General features: G+C 47.4%; 1 protein-coding gene across 1 annotated transcript in view; it reads left to right on the top strand.

Moving 5' to 3' along the window:
- The window catches only part of LOC113408162 (complement receptor type 2), a 128072-nt gene extending 111407 nt beyond the window's left edge, over positions 1–16665 (top strand). Inside the window, exons 8-22 of the mRNA XM_029913822.1 lie at positions 206–266; positions 2801–2983; positions 4176–4358; positions 5149–5325; positions 5921–6103; positions 6758–6946; positions 9278–9460; positions 10255–10434; positions 11033–11215; positions 11895–12077; positions 12632–12814; positions 14072–14263; positions 14510–14606; positions 15794–15879; positions 16442–16665. Coding sequence (XP_029769682.1) covers positions 206–266; positions 2801–2983; positions 4176–4358; positions 5149–5325; positions 5921–6103; positions 6758–6946; positions 9278–9460; positions 10255–10434; positions 11033–11215; positions 11895–12077; positions 12632–12814; positions 14072–14263; positions 14510–14606; positions 15794–15879; positions 16442–16665 — 2487 coding nt within the window. The remainder of the gene's footprint in view (positions 1–205; positions 267–2800; positions 2984–4175; positions 4359–5148; positions 5326–5920; positions 6104–6757; positions 6947–9277; positions 9461–10254; positions 10435–11032; positions 11216–11894; positions 12078–12631; positions 12815–14071; positions 14264–14509; positions 14607–15793; positions 15880–16441) is intronic.
- Positions 16666–23008: the final 6343 nt, after the last annotated feature.

Here is a 23008-nt window from a genome sequence, read left to right on the forward strand (position 1 = left end):
GACTTATCAAAGGAAATGGCTCAGTCCATTCCATCCCACACGTGCGTAGGAGTCTAAAGAGTTTGTTATGCTTTCCCTTTCAGCCACGTGCATAAGCCCAGAAGTGAAGAATGGAAGAACAAATGGAGTACAGCCTGCCTACAGACCCAGAGACATCGTTGTGTTTGAATGCGACCCTGGTTACACCTTGAGCGGCAGCTCAGAGACTCAGTGCCAAGATGATGGTAGATGGGATCCTCCTGTCCCTGTCTGTGAAAGAAGTAAGTGTGACTAAGGGTATGTCTACACTACGAAATTAGGTCGAATTTATAGAAGTCGATTTTTTATGAATCGATTTTATACAGTCGATTGTTTGTGTCCCCACTTAAGACCATTAAGACCATTAACTCGGCAGAGTGCGTCCACAGTACCGAGGCTAGCATTGACTTTCGGAGCGTTGCACTGTGGGTAGCTATCCCACAGTTCCTGCGGTCTCCTCCACCCATTGGAATTCTGGGTTGAGCTCCCAGTGCCTGATGGGGCAAAAACTTTGTCGCGGATGGTTCTGGGTACATGTCGTCAGCTCCCTCTCCCCCGTGAAAGCAACGGCAGACAATCATTTCGTGGCTTTTTTCTGGGGTCCCGTCCACCGGACCCGCTCAGCCCACTGCCTGCCTGGATGATCAGAACCCCAGGCAGGCAGTGGGCTGAACGGGTCGGCGGACGGAGCCCCAGATCAGCAGCGGGGTGAGCGGCTCAGCCCGCTGCCGATCTGGGGCTCCGTCCATGGCTCCTGCCAGCTGGGGTCCCGCTCAGCCGGCAGACCTCAGTGAGGTCGATCCGGGGTGCCTGGACAGACATGGCTATCCTCCTCTTAGAGCGCCGAATGGGAGAGACTCCAGGTCCTTCTCTTCTTTAAGTTTCGTCTCATGGAGATTCAGTCCTGCCTGGAATATCGTGCGAGCTGGAGGCTTCTGCCTCAGGCTGCTCTCCCAGCCGGCAGCACCGCGCGGTCACACCTACTCCAGCCTGCCCCTTGCTCCCATGGCTCATGAAGCCTGGACAGTAGTAAGGAGCAGTTCAACTTGTGGACTGACAAATCCAGAACGAAGGATTGCACTCTATGGGCCACGTTGAGATTATTTCAGAGTCCTTTTTTACCCTATAAAAGTCTTCATGAAAATTTTCCGCCGCCCCTAACAAAAATGTTAATTTATCAGAGCAGCTGAAAGGGTAAAGAACCTGGGACTATAACTGAGAGAGAGCTTCCATATTATTTAATTCATAATTGATATAATTCAAAGTAAAATTTCACAGCGCGGTCTGTTCTAAGACTAAAAATGCAGGAGAGGAGTCAGAAAAAGGAACAGTGACCTGTTTCTGCCGGGTTTCAAACCGGTGACATGTCATGTGTTAGGTGAATGTGATCACCACTACACTACAGGGCTTTCATGTGTTAGGTGAATGTGATAACCGCTACACTACGGGGCGTCTCTTTTTTTGCCACAGACTTTGCCGAATGCAGAGGGATGTTTTCTCTAGCTACAGAAGCTACCTAATGCAATGTCTATATCTATGGCCTTCCTGCTCACAAAGCGGTCATGCCCCAGCTCAAGGCTGACACAGTGACGTGGCTTGGGTAGGATCGCTAGCGAGGCATGATACTTTTGCCGTTAAGCAAACACAGCAATTCTTTCCTGGCCTCTGCCCCTGAATGCCTCCATGCATTACGCTGTGCCCTATCAGTGCGGGAGGACTGCATGAGCTCAGAAAACATGTCATCGCGAGTGCGTTTTTTTCGCCTTCTAATCTGCGATAACCTCAGGGACGGAGATGATAGGGGGAACGTAGACACATTCTGGGGGGAATGCATGTCACCTGTGCTGCTGAGTTCGCCACGCTGGCCAAACAGGAAATGAAATTCAAAAGTTCCCGGGGCTTTTCTTGTGTACCTGGCTAGTGCATCTGAGTTCAAAGTGCTGTCCAGAGCGGTCACAATGGAGCATTCTGGGATAGCTCCTGGAGGCCAATACCTTCGAATTGCATCCACACTACCCCAAATTCGACCCGGCGATGTCGATTTCAGCGCTAATCCCTTCGTCAGGGGAGGAGTACAGAAATCGGTTTTAAGAGCCCTTTAAGTCGAAAAGAACGGCTTCGTCGTGTGGATAGGTGCAGGGTTAAATTGATGTAACGCTGCTAAATTCGACCTAAACTCGTAGTGTAGACCAGGGCTAAGGCTTTGATGGTGGGTTATCTTTGATCCCATTGCGTTGAGTAAGATCTGGCAGGGCTGAATATGGAGGCCTAAAGGACTGTGGGATTAGTTTGAGATCTGAAAAGGGAAATGCAAATATCTGTATAGCTATCCAGTGTTTCCCGTGCTCCTCTCCATAGTATATGGGCTTTTCCACTCTCCAAAAAGATCCCTGAAGAACTGAGTCCTGGTCAGCTTTGCCGACTTAACCCCCTCCCAAGTTAAGGGAACGTATGGATGGGCCCCTACCAACCAAGAAATGGTCCCAAAGTGGCAGCATTTCCAATGTAAACACAAAATATACAGTGGAAATAGCCCTTGGACCCTTACTAAGGTGGCTGGGAAAACGTCTGAGGGTTACAAGAAGCATGACTGAGTCATCGTGCTTTATAGGTGTTTGGGGGGATTTGAATGGATGGAGGTCGGTAACTTTACCCCTGATGTGTATTTGCCTCACTGCTGTTGCATTGGGCACGACTCAACACAAGCATGTGGATCTTTTCCCTTCTGGAGATCAGCCTGTATGAGCTCTGCTTCAGTGAAGACTCTCTTCCCTCCCTGCAGTGCTGCAGTGTCCCTCTCCTCCAGCCATCGCCAACGGGAAGCCCAGCGTCCAGGCCTCGGCACTGTTCACCACTGGAACGTCTGTAAATTACAGCTGTGAGCCCAGCTACTCCCTAACTGGGCAGGCATCTATTTATTGTACGGCATCCGGAACATGGAGCCCTCCCCCTCCTCGGTGTGAGGGTGCGTTTATGTTCTGTTACCTGGAACTAAGAGGAAGAAACTCCTACCACAGAATTTAACTCAAAAGACAATGTCACTGGTTCAACAAATTTAACAGCAGGGAATTAATGCTCCTTTTAACTAGAGACCGGGTGAAATAAATGCTTTTGAAAATAAATGTGCTGTATGCAAACTCTGCACTCCTATGCACACACACACCCCACATTAGTGAAATATTAAAAAGCTGCACCTGTCTGATACCCTGGGTACCCTTAACATAAATTAGAAACACTAGCAGCTAATCTCCACACTCCCCTCACACTCACAGACAGACACGCTGTCCCCACCCTTGCTACACGCTGAGTGAAGAGGAAAGTGTGTCTACCAAAGGCCAACAGGCCAATACTGTTTAAGACCAAGGCGCCAAACTCAGGGCCCCTCACAGGGAGCTCTCCCACCAGCTCTGCTCTCTTTCTCACTGAGAGGGAACTATATTCTCGTGGGGGGCCCCTCTGGGGCCCGGGGCCTGGGACAAATTGTTCCACTTGCCCCCCCCCCCCCCCCGGGTGGCCCTGGCAGCCCGGCAAGGCTCGGGGCTCCCCGCAGTGGCGGAAGCTCCGGGTCCTTTAAATCCACGGCAGCCAGGCTTGGGTGGGGATTCAAAAGGCCCGGAGCTCCCCCACCTGCGGGGAGCCCCAAGCCCTTTAAATCCCCCCCGCAGCTCCGGCGGCTGGGCTGGGGCCAGAATTTAAAGGCCCCGGAGCTCCCACCGCTCCGGGGAGCCCAGAGCCCTTTAAATCCCTCCCGCAGCTCCAGCCGCCGGAGCTGTGATGGGGATTTAAAGGGCCCGGAGCTCCGCGGCAGCCGGAGCCCCAGGCCCTTTAATTTGCCCCTGAGCTCCAAGGGCTCCCAGCCACCTCTACAGCTGGGAGCCCCAGGCTGATTTAAAGGCCCTGGGGCTCCCAGCCACAGCCGGTGCCCCAGGGCCTTTAAATCTTGAGAGTTCCAGCCTCTTCCAGTTGAGGCCACACCTCTTCTGGATGAGGCTACGCCCCCGTCAGGACTCCGACAGTACCGATAAGTCCTGTAAGTTACTTTCACCCCTGCCCCAGAAACTGGTAGGGAGCCAGTGCAGAGTACAGGTGCCAAGTGCCCACTGAACAGCATCCCTTGCCGGTGCATGCTGACTCCTTCTGCACCTTTTCAATTTCAGAGGTTCTCTGCATCACCCCAGAAATCGAGAATGGAAGAAAAGTAGCTGGACGTGGACCTGTCTATAGACCCAGGGACACGGTTAGGTTTGAATGTGATCCTGGCTATACCCTGAATGGCAGCAATCAGATTCAGTGCCGAGATGAAGGAACCTGGGATCCTCCTCTTCCAGCCTGCATACAGGGTAAGTGTGAATCTAGGTTGACTCCTGAGTAACTGAGATAATCAACATCTGGTAGGGTTGTGCCTGGAGGCAAAAAAAATAAACGTCCTTTGAATCCTGGGGTCACTTTTCAGCTGTGAATGGGGAACATACAAATATCCGCCCACCCCTAATCTCTTGACTGTGCTCGTCACTGTGATAGCTGATCGCCTGCATCCTGCCCTGCCCTCCTGACAGACAGAGATCTGGCAATGGTCTGTCTCACTGAGCGTCCTAAAGGTGTAATTGGAAACACAAATCAGCAGAACTCTCCCCCGACTACTCCCTTTTTCGGGAGGCATCACTTCATTGTACAGCATCTGGAGCTTAGAGCAACCTGCACCCTCAATGTGAAGGTGCGTTTCTGTTCTGTTTGCGGCTTCCCTTTACCTCGCTCAGTGTGTCAGACACACACACACGAGGATTTAAATTGAGACCACAAGAACTTTGAGACAAGACACCAATTCAGCAAATTCCACAGCTGGGGACTAAACTTCCAGTGAGACACATGGGCCAAAGTCACTGCTGGCAAGAGGAGCTCCTTTAACTTCAGTGGCTGTGCATCCACTCGTACCATGAATTATGATTCTGCGAGTGCAGCTGGGTAATGTTCATGGTGAAAGAATTGACACAGGTGACAAGAGGACATCAGAGTGTATAAATAGTTATGAAATTGAAGTACAGTAAAAGACTTATCAAAGGAAATGGCTCAGTCCATTCCACCCCACACGTGCGTTAGAGCCTAAAGGGTTTGTTATGCTTTCCCTTTCAGTGACGTGCATAAGCCCACAAGTGGAGAATGGAAGAACAAATGGGATACAGCCTGCCTACAGACCCAGAGACATCGTTGTGTTTGAATGTGACCCTGGTTACACCTTGAGCGGCAGCCCAGAGACTCAGTGCCAGGATGATGGTAGATGGGATCCTTCTGTCCCTGTCTGCGAAAGAAGTAAGTGTGACTAAGGCTTTGATGGTGGGTTCTCTTTGATCCCATTGTGATGAGTAAGATCTGGGAGGGTTGAGCATGGAGGCCAAAAGGACTGTGGGATTAGTTTCGGATCTGAAAAGGGAAATGCAAATATCTGTGTAGCTATCCCAGTGCTTCCCGTGCTCCTCTCCATAGTATCTGGGCTTTTCCACTCCAAAAGATCCAAGAAGAACTGAGTCCTGGTCAGCTTTGCCGACTTAACCCCTCTCCCAAGTTAAGGGAACTTACGGATGGCCCCTACCAACCAAGAAATAGTCCCAAAGTGGCAGCATTTCCAATGTAAACACAAAATATACAGTGGAAATAGCCCTTGTACCCCTACTAAGGTGGTTGGGAAAACGTCTGAGGGTTACAAGAAGCATGACTGAGTCATCGTGCTTTATAGGTATTTGGTGGGATGTGACTGGATGGAGGTCGGTAACTTTACCCCTAATGTGTATTTGCCTCACTGCTGTTGCGTTGGGCACGACTCAACACAAGCATGTGGATCTTTTCCCTTCTGGAGATCAGCCTGTATGAGCTCTGCTTCAGTTAAGACACTCTTCCCTCCCTGCAGTGCTGCAGTGTCCCTCTCCTCCAGCCATCGCCAACGGGAAGCCCAGTGGCCAGGACTTGGCAGTGTTCACGAGTGGAATGTCCTTAAATTACAGCTGTGAGCCCGGCTACTCCCTAACTGGGCAGGCATCTATTTATTGTACGGCATCCGGAACGTGGAGCCCTCCCCCTCCTCAGTGTGAAGGTGCGTTTATGTTCTGTTATCTAGAACTAAGAGGAAGAAGCTCCTACCGCAGGATTTTACTCAGAAGATAAGGTCACCAGTGCAACAAATATAATAGCAGGGAATTAAAGCTCCATTTAATTAGAGACAGGGTGAAATAAATGCTTTTGAAAATAAATGTGCTGTATGCAAACTCTGAACTCCTATGCACACATACACACCACATTAGACTGAAACCCTGACTGATACCCTGGGCACCCTTAACATAAATTAGAAACACTAGCAACTAATCTCCACACTCCCCTCACACTCACAGACACGCTATGCCCACCCTTGCTGCACACTGAGTGAAGAGTAAAGTGTGTCCCCGAAGGCCAACAGGCCAGTACTGTTTAAAACAAGGGGCCAATCTGAGAGCCCCTCACAGGGAGCTCTCCCGCCAGCCCTGCTCTCACTGTCACTGAGAGGGAACCATCTGGGGCCTCTATTCACCAAGAGAGGAGCAGTATGGTACCCGTGGGATGTGGTTTTAGGCAGGCTAGCACTAAAGTGTTTGCATTTTAGAGGTCAAAATCAACACCATAAACTCTCCCACCAGTCCACAGCACAGGTGCCAAGCGCCCACTGAACAGCACAGCTTGACAGTGCATGCTGACTCCTTCTGCACCTTTTCAGTTTCAGAGGTTCTCTGCATCGCCCCAGAAATCCAGAATGGAAGAAAAGTTGCTGGACATGGACCTGTCTATCGACCCAGGGATACAGTTGCGTTTGAATGTGATCCTGGCTACACCCTGAATGGCAGCCTTCAGATTCAGTGCCGAGATGAAGGAACCTGGGATCCTCCTGTTCCAACCTGCGCACAGGGTAAGTGTGAATCAAGTCTGTTTCCTGAGTAACTGAGATCGAAGCTGAAGTCTGAGACCCTCTGCCTGGAGGTGAAGCCAAATCCTGAGTCCCACCGCCCGGGGCCGAAGCCCGAGGGCTTCAGCCCTGGGTGGCTGGGCTCAGATCACAGGCCCCCTACCTGGAGCTGAAGCTCTTGAGCTTTTGCTCCCCCGCCCAGGGCACTGGGGCTCATGCTTTGGCTAATCCAGTCTGGATCTGTCCTGCCCGCTGCTCACCTCAAATCAAGAGACTTCACAGATTGGTTTGAGGGGAGAGGTGGACGGTCCCAATACATAGTAACAGACCTAGAGAATAAGAAATGAACCAGGTTGGGGCCAGTGCTGGCAGGGCTCTGAGAGCAGTGGGGATGCCAGGTGAGTAACTTTGTCCCTTCTGTGTGCTGCAATCCTTGTGCTGTCCCACAATGTGTTGGGGGTCAGGATTCCTCAAACTGCACCAGCTGTCAGAAGTGACCCAAGTTGGCAAGAGCCATGGGTCTGCCTGAGGGGAATTTCTTACCTCTACTTAAAGCTAAAAGCAGAGCACTTTTATCTTCCTCTGCTCAGGATCCTCGTGTCTGTCCCATCTTGAAATGGGAACTGGAAGTGATTTAGAAGATGATATTCAGTAACTTCTTGGTCCACTGCAGCTTTTGCAGGTACTTCTGCTTCCGCAGCTGAATTCAACAATTAACTTGAAATTCATATCAATTATGAGCAGTCCTTCCAGTAACTACACAGGCTTTTCACTCTTCCTTTGCATGTGGAATACGACCCTCTAGTTCCTGTATGTGGAATAATCATGGAACCATTTTTTGTTTTCCCCCATCACACTGGTCTTTCAGTCAAGCTCTTTTCTATAATGGGGTGGGGTTGAGATTGTTACAAATCAGTAAAAGATTCAGAAAAGCAATAGGCGGTTAGGACTTCAATGTAACACACTGAATAGTGAGCCTAAATTGTCCAGTGATTTTTGGTTGCCCAACTTGAGATGCTTTAAAGGAGCCTGATATTTTTTTCTGAGTGATGAGTGTCTGTAAATTACCATTGTGATTCTGGCTCCTCCCTTTTTGGGGAGGCATGACTTCACCGTACATTATCTGGAGCTTGAAACTGCCTCCTCCCTCAATGTGAAGATGCGTTTCTGTTCTGTTTGTGGCTTCCCTTTGCCTCGCTTGGTGAGTCAGACACACACGAGGATTTAAATTGAGACCGTGAGAACTTTGAGACAGCCACCAATTCAGCAAATTTCACAGCTATGGACTAAACCTCCAGTCAAACACACAGGCCAAAGTCACTGCTGGCGAGAAGAGCTCCTTTAACTTCAGTGGCTTTGCATCCACATGTATCCCCATGTCAGGGTTCCTTCCCCACTGTGAACTCTGGGGTACAGATGTGGGGACCCACATGAAAGACCCCCTAAGCTTATTTTTACCAACTTAAGTTAAAACTTTCCCAAGGCACAAGTTCCACCTTGTCCTTGATCGCTGCCACCACCAAGTGATTTAAATAAACATTCAGGGAGGGCCACTTGGAGCCCTACCTCCCCCCAAAATATCCCCCCAAATGCCTACACCCCCTTTCCTGGGGAGGCTTGAGAATAATATCCTAACAATTTGGTTACAAATTGAGCACAGATCGAACCCCCTGGGTCTTTAGGACACTGAAAAACAATCAGGTTCTTAAAAGAAGTTTATTTAAAAAAAAAGATAAAAGAATCACCTCTGTAAAATCAAGATGGAAGATAACATTACAGGGTAACAAAAAGATTCCAAACACAGAAGATTTCCCCTCTAGGCAAAACTTTAAAGTTACAAAAACAGGGATAAACCTCCCTCTTAGCACAGGGAAAATTCACAAGCTAAAACAAAAGATAATCTAATGCATTTCTTTGCTATTATTTACTATTTCTGCAATACTAGATGCTTAGTCCAGATATGGTTTAGGGAGATGTATTTACCCTGCCCTGGTTCCTTTGCTGACTCCGAGAGAACAAAACAAAAGACACAAACAAAAACCTTACCCCACAGATTTGAAAGTATCTTCTCCCCTTATTGGTCCTTTTAGTCAGGTGCCAACCAGGTTATCTGAGCTTCTTAACCCTTTACAGGTAAAAGAGGAATTAACCCTTTACAGGGTTAAGAGGGAGTTTATGCTACCCTTAGCTGAATGTTTATGACACTGCATTATAGAGGTTAAAAGCAACACCATAAACTCTCCCCATCCAGTCCAGAGCACAGGTGCCAAGCACCCACTGAACAGCACCGCTTACTGGTGCATTCTGACGCCTCCTGCACCTTTTCAATTTCAGAGGTTCTCTGCATCGCCCCAGAAATCCAACATGGAAGAAAAGTAGCTGGACATGGACCTGTCTACAGACCCAGGGATACGGTTAGGTTTGAATGTGATCCTGGCTACACCCTGAATGGCAGCCGTCAGATTCAGTGCCAAGATGATAGAACCTGGGATCCTCCTGTTCCAGTCTGCATACAGGGTAAGTGTGAATCTAGGCTGACTGCTGGGTAACTGAGATGATCAATATCTGGTAGGGATGTGCCTCTAGAGGCAAAAAAATAAACGTCCTTTGAATCCTGCGGTCACTTTTCAGCTGTGAATGGGGAACATACAAATATCCGCCCACCCCCTAATCTCTTGACTGTGCTCGTCACTGTGTTAGCTGATCCCCTGCATCCTGCCCTGCCCTCCTGACAGACAGAGATCTGGCAATGCTCTGTTTCACTGAGCGTCCTAACGGTGTGATTGGAAACACAAATGAGCAGAACTCTCCCCTGACCACTCCCTTTTTCGGGAGGCATCACTTCATTGTACAGCATCTGGAGCTTAGAGCAACCTGCACCCTCAATGTGAAGGTGCGTTTCTGTTCTGTTTGCGGCTTCCCTTTGCCTCGCTCGGTGTGTCAGACACACACACACACGAGGATTTAAATTGAGACCACAAGAACTTTGAGACAAGACACCAATTCAGCAAATTCCACAGCTGGGGACTAAACTTCCAGTGAGACACGTGGACCAAAGTCACTGCTGGCAAGAGGAGCTCCTTTAACTTCAGTGGCTGTGCATCCACTCGTACCATGAATTATGATTCTGCGAGTGCAGCTGGGTAATGTTCATAGTGAAAGAATTGACACAGGTGACAAGAGGACGTCAGAGTGTATAAATAGTTATGAAATTGAAGTACAGTAAAAGACTTATCAAAGGAAATGGCTCAGTCCATTCCATCCCACACGTGCGTTAGAGCCTAAAGGGTTTGTTATGCTTTCCCTTTCAGTGACGTGCATAAGCCCAGAAGTGGAGAATGGCAGAACAAATGGGGTACTACAGCCTGCCTACAGACCCAGAGACATCGTTGTGTTTGAATGTGACCCTGGTTACACCTTAAGCGGCAGCCCCGAGACTCAGTGCCAAAATGATGGTAGATGGGATCCTCCTGTCCCTGTCTGTGAAAGAAGTGAGTGTGACTAAGGCTTTGATGGTGGGTTATCTTTGATCCCATTGTGATGAGTAAGTTCTGACAGGGCTCAGTATTGAGTCCAAAAGGACTGTGGGATTAGTTTCAGATCTGAAAAGGGAAATGCAAATATCTGTGTAGCTATCCCAGTGTTTCCCATGCTCCTCTCCATAGTATCTGGGCTTTTCCACTCTCCAAAAATATTCCTGAAGAACTGAGTCCTGGTCAGCTTTGCCGACTTAACCCCCCTCCCAAGTTAAGGGAATTTATGGATGGCCCCTACCAACCAAGAAATAGTCCCAAAGTAGCAGCATTTCCAATGTAAACAGAAAATATACAGTGGAAATAGCCCTTGCACCCCTACTAAGGCAGCTGGCAAAAAGTCTGGGGGTTACAAGAAGCATGACTGAGTCATCGTGCTTTATAGGTATTTGGTGGGATGTGACTGGATGGAGGTCGGTAACTTTACCCCCGATGTGTATTTGCCTCACTACTGTTGCGTTGGGCACGACTCAACACAAGCACGTGGATTTTTTCCCTTCTGGAGATCAGCCTGTATGAGCTCTGCTTCAGTGAAGACTCTCTTCCCTCCCTGCAGTGCTGCAGTGTCCCTCTCCTCCAGCCATCGCCAATGGGAAGCCCAGTGGCCAGGACTTGGCAGTGTTCACCAGTGGAATGTCTGTAAATTACAGCTGTGAGCCCGGCTACTCCCTAACTGGGCAGGCATCTATTTATTGTACGGCATCCGGAACGTGGAGCCCTCCCCCTCCTCGATGTGAAGGTGCGTTTATGTTCTGTTACCTAGAACTAAGAGGAAGAAGCTCCTACCACAGGATTTAACTCAAAACACAGGGTCACCAGTGCAACAAATTTAATAGCAGGGAATTAAAGCTCCATTTAAATAGAGACAGAGTGAAATAAATGCTTTTGAAAATAAATGTACTGTATGCAAACTCTGCACTCCTATGCACACACACACCCCACATTAGTGAAATATTAAAAAGCTGCACCTGTCTGATACCCTGGGCACCCTTAACATAAATTAGAAACACTAGCAGCTAATCTCCACGCTCCCCTCACACTCACAGACAGACACGCTATCCCCATCCTTGCTACACGCTGAGTGAAGTGGAAAATGTGTCCCCCAAAAGCCAAAAGGCCAGTACTGTTTAAGACCAAAGCACCAAACTGAGGGCCCCTCACAGGGAGCTCTCCCGCCCGCCCTGCTCTCTCTCTCACTGAGAAGGAACCATCTGGGGCCTCTGTTCACCACGAAAGGACAAGTATGATACCCGTGGGATGTGGTTTTAGGCAGGCTAGCACTAAAGAGTTTGCATTTTAGAGGTTAAAAGCAACACCATCGACTCTCCCCAGCCAGTCCACAGCACAGGTGCCAAGCGCCCACTGAACAGCCCCACTTGCCGGGCAGGCTGATGTCTTCTGCACCTTTTCAATTTCAGAGGTTGTCTGCATCACTCCAGAAATCCAGCATGGAAGAAAAGTAGCTGGACGTGGTCCTGTCTATAGACCCAGGGACACGGTTAGGTTTGAATGTGATCCTGGCTACGCTCTGAATGGCAGCCGTCAGATTCAGTGCCGAGATGACAGAACCTGGGATCCTCCTGTTCCAGTCTGCATACAGGGTAAGTGTGAATCTAAGTTGACTGCTGGGTAGCTGAGATGATCAATATCTGGTAGGGTTGTGCCTGGAGGCTAAAAAATAAACTTCCTTTGCATCCTGGGGTCACTTTTCAGCTGTGAATGGGGAACATACAAATATCCGCCCACCCCCTTATCTCTTGACTGTGCTCGTCACTATGATAGCTGATCGCCTGCATCCTGCCCTACTCTCCTGACAGACAGAGATCTGGCAATGCTCTGTCTCACTGAGCGCCCTAAAGGTGTGAATGGAAACACAAATCAACAAAACTCATCCCCCTCTCAACAAATTCTATTTTGAATTCTTAAGGCAATCAAGGGAAATTTGTAGGTACAGAAAAGTAGCAGATTGGGAAAATCTGAGTTTGTGGGTGAAGGGGGATCTAGGTAGGTGATATTTAATCTTTTTTGGATGTGTTGCATCACCAGTGCAATGGAGGGTTTGACATAACACATGCATCCTGGGCTTTCCCCCCTCCTGCAGACCAGCCTATTTTAAGCTCTTCTTAAACAGCATTCTTCCCCTCTCCCCCATTAGCGTTGCCATGTCCCCCACCTACGGTCATTGTCAAAGGGAAGCACAATGCCAAGCCATTGGCAACTTTCCCCAGTGGAACATATGTGAATTACAGCTGTGAACCCGGCTATGCCCTCCGTGGAGAGGCTTCGATCTATTGTACCACATCTGGAACTTGGAGCCACCCTTCTCCTCTATGTGAAGGTGAATGCATTTTCGGTTGGCTTCTTCCCTTTGGCTGTAGGTGTGTCAGTCACTCAACAGGTTTTAAAGCGAGAGAAAGAATGTTCAGACACACCAGCTAATGTAACAAAATTCACAGCTGGGAATAGATCCCCCAGGGCGACACACAGGGCTATAATCACTGCTGGCACAAGAAGCTCAGTTGACTTCAGTGGAACTTGCGCACTGATGCCGGCGGAGAGCACGGCTCCCTGAGCACTGCCGGACAAGATTACAGTTGAAAGGGTTTATAAAAGTGTCAGCAGGAAGATGGAATAGTGTAGACATACTAATGAAAATGAAGTTAAAGGCTCTGCAAAAGAAATGACTCTATAGACAATCTCCCTCGCAGACTCTTAGGGCATGTCCACACATAGATGTTGCAGTGGTTTAACTAACGATGTGAACCCAGAAACTTGCTATTATTACAAATGCCAATATATCCTTATGGGACAATTGAATTTGAAAATGTAAACGAAGGAAGTGGCAGTGAATGCGTTCATCAGAACAGTCTGAAAGCTCACAGGATGCGACTCTGGGTGTGTAGAAACTGCTAGATGCAATGAGAAGACAGCGCTCATGGTGGAGGCAGTGTGATGAGTGGTTATTTATGTTCCCACGTCTGCCATCGGTGAGGTGTGCTCGTCCTATAGCCTCAGCCGTTAAATGAGAGTAAGAGATAACTTAAGTATCTTGAGTCAATGGGCTGTTGTATCAAAGTTTGTGAAGGGCTTGGGTCCTTTGATAGATGATGCTGTATGTGGATATTAATTCTGTTGGGTATTGCTGAACCTAGAGAGTCATATGCTTTAAGGCCAGAAGCAACTATTGTGATTCTTTAGTCTTTCGCTGACAGTACTACTGAAAACTGGGAGCATCCTGGGAGTATGGCAGGCCAAGGATGGATATTAGGACCAGAGGTAAACAGTGCAGGTGCATATGTTGTTTTAGTTGATTAGGAAATAGAGGTTCTTGTGTCAGCGGTGAGTTTGGCCCAGTGTGTATGTTATTTGAGATTCAGTCTCCAGCTATGGATTTTGTTGTATTAGCACCTTTGTCTGAAGGTTCTCTTTCCCTCGGCTTTAATCCTAGCGTAACACCTAGAAGAATATTTATAAAGCGCGGATCCGCAGTTGTTTCTTTGTAACACGGTTGTTTTATCTACCTGCAGCTGACGTGGTACATACCAGTACAGTAGATATGGTTCTTTTTTCTCATGTGTGTTTTCTTTCTTACTAGATGGCTGTGGTGTCCCAACGAGGTTTACCTTTGCTGAGCTGAAGAGCGAGTATAAAAATCAGTCTTCCTTTCCTGTTGGGAAGACTATAAACTATACTTGCCGGCCTGGATACAGCAGACAGCCGCAGATACCACCCACTATTACATGCCTTCAGAATCGAAGGTGGTCAGAAGCACTCAAGTTCTGTAAAAGTGAATATCTTCATGGATTTTGTTTCCGTTGTTCGATAAAGGTCTTAATGGCAATAACATTTTGCAGCGTGGATACAACTAATGTGCCTTTAAATAGTTAATAGTAACTAGTCAAGTTCTCTAGCTGTGCCGATTCTGGGCCTTCTAAATGCCTTCTTTGTGGAGTGTGTTAAATAGGGACAGATCCCTGGGAATAATTGTAGTATTGAAAGAGAGAAGCCTAATCCTAGCCTTGTTCTCTACCAGAGAAATCGTGTGGTCATCCAGGAGAGCCGGAGAACGGCAGAGTTATTATAACAGATGTCCTCTTTGAGTCAACCGTCAACTTCACTTGTGAAGAAGGGTAAGTTTCAGACTGCCTGAGCTGACTACTTGTGCTTAGCTTGCAGCTGTGGAGCACAAATGGATATCCTCGTATTCCCCCAACTCCTGAAAGCAGTTTACTCTTCCGTACTGCCTGAAGGTGCTGGCTGAGCACAGATGTCTCCTGTGAGTAGGATCCAAGTGACCAGGGCAAACCTTGGAATCTCTTGGATTTTACCCCTGCTTTGACAGGGGAACAGTTCTTCTTCTGAATAACTGGAAATGGCTGCCTTTCCATACAGAGTTGGGTGGAAGGGTTTTCACCGACTAACTGCCCACCTGCCAGACTGATGAGGTGTCTCCAAGGGAAACCCTGCTGGGGACGGTGCCCGATTGAGAGCGCTGGGGATACGGTGGCAGAAGAGGGAGTCACTCGCCCTCTCCATTTGAAGATTAGGACTGTGCTTCGGGGTCTGAGAAACAAAGGTCTGCAGCTGTAGTGCTGGCTTGTGCCCTTGTAGAGCGTGTCAGATGTGGGGGCGAAAGGGAAGAGCCTGTGACTGCAGAAAGTCCCATTGCACAGACACTGCCTGTAACAACAGCTGCCTGCTGAACTCCAGAGCCAGCTGAGCTGAGGTTTGCTGTACAGTGTCTTTGTATTTGGACCTCTCTGCTGGGGTGGGGAGTTACTCCTGCATGGGTTACAACAGTCATGATTGACTTAGTTTATGAATCTCAAGCTAGCCAGACCCCAGCTGGGTCTCCCTGGCACACTCCCTCAAAAACTTATCCATCATGAGAAAAACAAAACCCCTCTCAATCAGGCATAATAATACCCCTCCTGCAGCAACCTGCCAGAAAGTGCTGGGAGAAAATGCTGTTACTAGTTTGCCTGTGGCTTGTGATTCCATGGTGGGGAATGATTGTGCTGATGTGGTGAGGAGGGCTTGAGGGCACAGGAAAGACATTTGGATCCCCTGGCTCAAAGAATGCCAGCTCATTGGGCCTACATAGGATTCTGTTCCATGGTTTAATTCTACAGGGGGCTGGGGAGTTCTGAGTTGGCAAGGAGCCTTTTCTCCTATGATCATCACTCAGTAGTTGGTGGTGTTGGTCCCCACCTGCTGTGGCTGGGGAGAAGAGCTTCCCAAATAACTGAGCTTCACAAGAGAACTCAAACACCAAAGGAATAGGTAACAACTGATAACCCCCTCTGCCTAACTTCAGACACCGGTTGATTGGACAGCCTTACAGACGATGTGAGATTTCTGGCATGCATGTTGCATGGAGTGGTGAAGTTCCCATTTGTGAGAGTAAGTAAATTACAAATGTCCGTCCAGGTACTTACCTAAGTAGGTCATAGCTGTCTGTCCATGTGGTTACATTTCCCATTTGCTTGCCTCACAAATGTTAATTAAGAGGGAGGGAAGAATTATGATCTCCACTTTAGAGAGGGAGAAATGAGGCACAGAGAGATTAGTTATCCAGGGTGATATACGGAGTTGGTCAGTGGCACAGCCAAAAATTTAAACCAGATCTCCAAGTCCCGAGCCAGTACTTTACCCACAAGAGCCCCTCAAGATTATAGGCGTATGTAGGGGGGATTGTACACAGGACACTCTTTGAGGAGAGAATACTTGTAAAGTTGCTATGAAGGGACCTACGCTGTGACCAGTGTATCTCCATCTCCTTCTCCCAGGGTGGCCCTCCAAATTTCCCACAACAATCTGTAGTTTCAAGTAGGAGTAATATAGGCTAGTGCAACAAGTGACATGGAAAATGTTGAAAGCCTAAAAAAGGCTTGAGAGCTGCGTAGGCTGCAGACATTTTTTCTTCCTCTCTGGCCCTGTTTCAGCTAAAGCGTTTCTTTTTCAGAGGTTAGATGCCCAGCCCCACAAATCCAGAATGGAAGAAGAGTATCTGGTGACAGACATGTCTATTGGTATAAAGACAGTGTTACCTTTGAGTGCGATCCCGGCTACACCATGAAGGGTCACAGTCTGAGTCAGTGCCAAACTGATGACACGTGGGATCCACCTTTGCCCATCTGTGAGCCAGGCAAGTGTCAAAACTCTGATTTGTTCGTATTATTCATCTAGAAACAGGTTTCCCTTTTGTCTGATCTGTGAGCACCTCCAACACTAACCCAGTCTGGATCTGTCCTGCCTGATGCTCACCTCAAATCAAGAGACTTTACAGACTGGTTTGAAGGGAGAGGTAGATGGTCCCTATTGATAGGAACATACCCAAAGAATAAGAAATGAACCAGGTTGGGGGCAGTGCTGGCAGGGCTCTGAGAGCAATGGGGATGCCAGGTGAGTAACTTTGTCCCTTCTGTTTTATTGAAATCCTTGTGCTTTCCCACAATGCATTTGGGGGGTTATGATTCCTCAAACTGCACCAGCTGCGAGAAGTGACCCAAGTTCGCAAGAGCCATGGGTCTGCTGAGGGGAATTTCTGTAACTTAAAGGTGAAAGCAGAGCACTTTTATCTTCCGCTGCTCAGGATCCTCATGTCTGTCCCATCTTGAAATGGGAACTGGAAGTGATTTAGATGATATTCAATAACTTCTTGGTTTACCGCAGCTTTTGCGGGTACTTCTGCTTCCTCTGCTGAATTTCACTATTTGTATCAATTATGAGCAGTCTTTTCAGTAACTACACTCACTTTTCACTCTTCCTTTGGAGGTGGAATACGACCCTCTAGTTTCCTCATACTGAATGATCATGAACTAACTTTTGTTTTCCCCCTGACACCGGTCTTGCAGTCAAGCTCTTTTCTATGCTGGGGTGGGGACGAGATTGTTACAAATGAGTAAAAGATTCAGAAAAGCAATAGGCCGTTAGCTCTTGCAATGTAACACACTGAATAGTGAGCCTAAATTATCCAGTGATTTTTGGTTGCCCAACTTGAGATGCTTAAGGGATCCTGATATTTTTTTCTGGGTGGTGGGTGTCTGTAAATTACCATTCTGATCATGACTACTCCGTTTTTTGGGGAGGCATCACTTCACTGTACAGCGTCTGGAGCTTGGAGCAACCCCCAACCTCAATGTGAAGGTGCGTTTCTGTTCTGTTTGCTGCTTCCCTTTGCCTCACTCGGTACGTCAGACACACAAAAGGATTTTAAAAGAGACCACAAAAACTTTGAGACAAGACACCAATTCAGCAAATTCCACATCTGGGGAATAAACTTCCAGTGAGAGACACGGGCCAAAGTCACTGCTGGCAAGAGGAGCTCCTTTAACTTCACAGGCATTGCATCCACTCGTACTAGTGATGAATGGTTCTGTGTGTGCAGCTGGGTAATGTTCATGCTGAAAGAACTGACACAGGTGACAAGAGGATGTCAGCGCATAGAAATACTTATGAAAGTGAAGTAAAAGACTTGTCAAAGGAAATGGCTCAGTGGGTAAACTGCCCATTCCATCCCACATGTGTGTTAGAGTCTAAAGGGTTCGTTATGCTTTCCCTTTCAGCAATTTGCATAAGCCCAGAAGTGGAGAATGGAAGAACAAATGGGGTACAGCCTGCCTACAGACCCAGAGACATTGTTGTGTTTGAATGCGACCCTGGTTACACCTTGAGCGGCAGCCCCGAGACTCAGTGCCAAGATGATGGTAGATGGGATCCTCCTGTCCCTGTCTGTGAAAGAAGTAAGTGTGACTAAGGCTTTGATGGTGGGTTATCTTTGATCCCATTGTGATGAGTAAGATCTGGCAGAGCCAAAAGGCCTGTGGGATTAGTTTGAGATCTGAAAAGGGAAATGCAAACACTGTAGCTATCCCAGTGTTTCCTATGCTCCTCTCCATCGTATCTGGGCTTTTCCACTCTCCAGAAAACTCCCTGAAGAACTGAGTCCTGGTCAGATTTGCCTACTTAACCCCCCTCCCAAGAGAAAGGAACTTAGAGAAGGCCGCAACCAATAAATGGTACAAAAGTGGCAGCCTTTCTATTGCAAAAACAAAATATACAGTGGAAATAGCTGTTGGAGCCTTACTAAGATGTCTGGGAACATGTCTGTGAGTGTCAAGAAGCATGACTCAGTCATGGCGCTATATAGGTATTTGGGGGGATGTGAATGAGGTGGAGGGAATGGAGGTAGGTAACTTTACCCCTGGTGTACATTAGCCTCACTGCTGTTGTGTTGGGCACAACTCAAAATGAGCATGTGGATATTTTCCCTCCTATAAATTAGCCTGTATGAGCTCTGGTTCAGTTAAGGTTCTCTTCCCTCCCTGCAGTGCTGCAGTGTCCCTCTCCTCCAGCCATCGCCAACGGGAAACCCAGCATCAGGGCCTCGGCAGTGTTCACCACTGGAATGTCTGTAAATTACAGCTGTGAGCCCGGCCACTCCCTAACTGGGCAGTCATCTATTTATTGTACAGCATCCGGAACTTGGAGCCCTCCCCCTCCTCGGTGTGACGGTGCGTTTATGTTCTGTTACCTAGAACTAAGAGGAAGAAGCTCCTACCACAGGATTTAACTCAAAAGACAAGCTCACCAGTGCAACAGAATTAATGGCAGGGAATTAATCTCCATTTAATTAGACACATGGTGAAATAAATGCTTTTGAAAATAAAGGCACTGTATCCACACTCTGCACTCCTACGCGCGTGTGCACAGATAAACACCCACAAGGAAAATATTTTAAAAAGCATCTGTCTGAAACCCTAGGCACACTTGATATGAATTACAAAAACTAGAAACGAATATCCACGCTCCCCTCACACACACACACAGACACACAAACCTCTGCCTCCAATCTCTACCCTTGCTACACGCTGAGCGAACAGGAAAGATTTGCACTGTGTGTCCTAAAGGCAAAAGGCCTGTACTGTTTAACGCCAAGTGCAAGGAGTAGGCACCAAATTGAGGGTCCCTCACAGGGAGCTCTCCCGCCAGCCCTGCTCTCACTGTCACTGAGAAGGATCCATCTGGGGCCTCTATTCACCATGAGAAGAGCAGTATAGTACCCTGTGGAATGTGGTTTTAGGCAGGCTAGCACTAAAGTGTTTGCATTTTCGAGGTTAAAAGCAACACCATCAACTCTCCCCAGAAACTGGTAGGGAGCAAGTGCAGAGCACAGGTGCCAAGCGCCCACTGAACAGCACTGCTTGCCGGGCAGGGTGACGCCTTCTGCACCTTTTCAATTTCAGAGGTTCTCTGCATCACCCCAGAAATCCAGCATGGAAGAAAAGTAGCTGGACGTGGACCTGTCTATAGACCCAGGGACACAGTTAGGTTTCAGTGTGATCCTGGCTACAACCTGATTGGCAACCGTCAGATTCAGTGTCGATATGACAGAACCTGGGATCTTCCTGTTCCAGTCTGCATACAGGGTAAGTGTGAATCAGGGTTGACCGCTGAGTAACTGAGATGATCAACATCTGGTAGGGTTGTGCCTGGAGGCTAAAAAATAAACGTCCTTTGAATCCTGGGGTCACTTTTCAGCTGTGAATGGGGAAAATACAAATATCCACCTACCCCCTTATCTCTTGACTGTGCTCGTCACTGTGATAGCTGATCGCCTGCATTCTGCCCTGCCCTCCTGACAGCCAGAGATCTGGCAATGCTCTGTCTCACTGAGCATCCTAACGGTGTGAATGGAAACACAAATCAACAAAACTCATCCCCCTCTCAACAAATTCTATTTTGGATTCTTAAGGGAGTCAAGAGAAATTTGTAGGAACAGAAAAGTAGCAGATTGGGAAAATCTGAGTTTGTGGGTGAAGGGGGATCTAGATAGGTGATATTTAATCTTTTTTGGATGTGTTGCATCACTGGTGCAATGGAGGGTTTGACATAACACATGCATCCTGGGCTTTTCCCCTTCCTGCAGACCAGCCTATTTTAAGCTGTTCTTAAACAGGATTCTTCCCCTCTCCCCCGTTAGCGTTGCGGTGTCCCCCACCTCCAGTCATTGTCAAAGGGAAGCACAATGCCAAGTCATTGGCAACTTTCCCCAGTGGAACATACGTGAACTACAGCTGTGAACCCGACTACGCCCTCCGTGGAGAGGCTTCGATCTATTGTACCACATCTGGAACTTGGAGCCACCCTTCTCCTCTATGTGAAGGTGAATGCATTTTCGGTTGGCTTCTTCTCTTTGGCTGTAGGTGTGTCAGTCACTCGACAGGATTTAAAGCAAGAGAAAGAATGTTCAGACACACCAATTAATGCCACAAAATTCACAGCTGGGAATAGATCCCCCAGGGAGACACACAGGGCTATAATCACTGCTGGCACAAGAAGCTCAGTTGACTTCAGTGGAACTTACATACTGATGCCGGTGGAGAGCACAGCTCTCTGAGCACTGCCGGACAAGATTACAGTTGAAAGAATTTATAAAAGTGTCAGCAGGAAGATGGAATAGTGTAGAAATACTAATGAAAATGAAGTTAAAGGTATTTGGGGAGATGTAAATGCGATGGAGGGGAAGGTAGGTAGGAAACTTTACCCCTGATGTGTGTTTGCCTCACTGCTGTTAGACACAACTGAAAACGAGTATGTGAATCTCATATTCAATCTGTGATCCACTATAACCCCTGAATTCTTTTCAGCAGTTCTACCACTTAGCCAGTTACTCCACTTTTGTAGTTGTGTATTTGATATTCCTTTTAAATTGAAGTACTTTGCAATTGTTTTTATTGAATCTCATCTTGTTGATTTCAGACCAATTCTCGAGTTTGTCACGGTCATTTTGAATTCTAATCCTGTCCTCCAAATTGTTTGCACCCCTCCCAACTTGGTGTCATCTGCACATTTTATATGCATACTCTCCATTCTATTATCCAAGTCATTAATGAAAATATTGATTAGTACCAGACCCAGGGCACTGACCACTGCAGGACCCCACTAGATACGCCCTCCCAGTTTGACAGCAAACCATTGATAACTACTCTTTGAGTACGGTCTTTCAACCAATTTTGCACGCACCTATAGGAAATTAATTTAGACCACATTTCCATGGTTTTCTTATTGAAAATGTCATATAGCAGTGTCCCCCACCAGGGGCCCCTGAGGGGGCCTCAAACAGGTTTCAGGGGGTTCACCAAGCAGGACCAGTGTTATACTCACTGGGACCCAGGGCAGAAAGCTGAAGCCCCACTGCATGGGACTGAAGCCTGGGGCTCTGAGCCCCACCACCGGGAGCTGAAGCCAAAGCCTGAACAACTTAGCTTTGTGGGGGGGGGGGTCCCTCCTTTCTACCTCCTTTCTTGTCCTGCTTTCTACCCCCTAACGCCAGCCCTGGCTTTTATATGCAGAAAACCAGTTGTTGTGGCACAGGTGGGCCATGGAGTTTTTATAGCATGTTGGGGGGGGGCCTCAAAAAGAAAACATTTGAGAACCCCTGTCATATAGGACTGTGTGAAAAGCCCTACTAAAATCAAGATATATCACATTTACTTCTTCACACCTATCTACTAGGCCAGTAACGCTGTTAAAGAAGGAAATTAGGTTGGTTGGTATGATTTGTTCTTGACAAATCCATGCTGGCTATTCCTTATAATCCTGTTATTCTCTAGGTAATTATATATTGTTTAATATTCCAGTATCTTTTCCAGATATCGAAGTTAGGCTGATTGGTGTATAATTCCCAGGGTCCTCTTTGTTCCCCCTTTTAAAGACAGGTACTGTGTTTGCCCTTCTTCCAGATCTCTGGGATCTCACCCATCCTTCATGACTTCTTGACGATAGTTGCTAATATTGCTGAGAGTGTTTCTGCTAGTTCCTTAATTACCTTAGTATTAATTTCATCAAGCCCTGCTGACTTGAATACATGAAATTTATCCAAATATTCTTTCTCCTGTTCTTTCCCTGTTTTGGCTTGTCTTCCTTCCTTCTTCTTGTTAGTATTATCTTGAGTATCTGGTCACCATTAACCTTTTAGTGAAGACTGAAGCAAAATAGGCATTAAACACCTGAACCTTCTTGATGTCATCAATTAGTTCTCCTTCCCCAGTATGTAGATGACCTACAATTTCCGTTGTCTTTCTCCTTGCTTCTAATGCATTTAAAGAACCTCTTCTTATTCCCTTTTATGTCCCTTGCTATGTGTAATCCATTTTGTTCCTTAGCCTTTCTGATTTTGTCCTGTCATGCTTGCGCTGTTCTACAAAACATTAAGGACAGAAATAACTTAATGGGTTTTTCCCCCACAGACCAACTAAAAATAAAATAGCAGTTGCCTGCCTTGAAGAGCTTGAAGTCTTTCTCCTGCTTCAATGCAGTACTGAGCTAGTGCATAAAAACTAAAGCCTGAAACAGACTATGAATTGAAATCCTGGTAAAACTCCCACTGACTTCAGTGGGCCAGGATTTTGCCCTGTATGTCTACATTCCTCCAGCAACAAGGCAACAAATTACACCTTGGTACAGAAATAGGATTAAATGTTTGCTCTTGTCACTTTTAAGTGAATATAACTACACCCAGAGCTGT

This window comes from Terrapene carolina, unplaced genomic scaffold (genome assembly GCF_002925995.2).
Source record: "Terrapene carolina triunguis isolate 2854851 unplaced genomic scaffold, T_m_triunguis-2.0 Scaffold926, whole genome shotgun sequence".
Classification (NCBI taxonomy): Eukaryota; Metazoa; Chordata; order Testudines; family Emydidae; genus Terrapene; species Terrapene triunguis.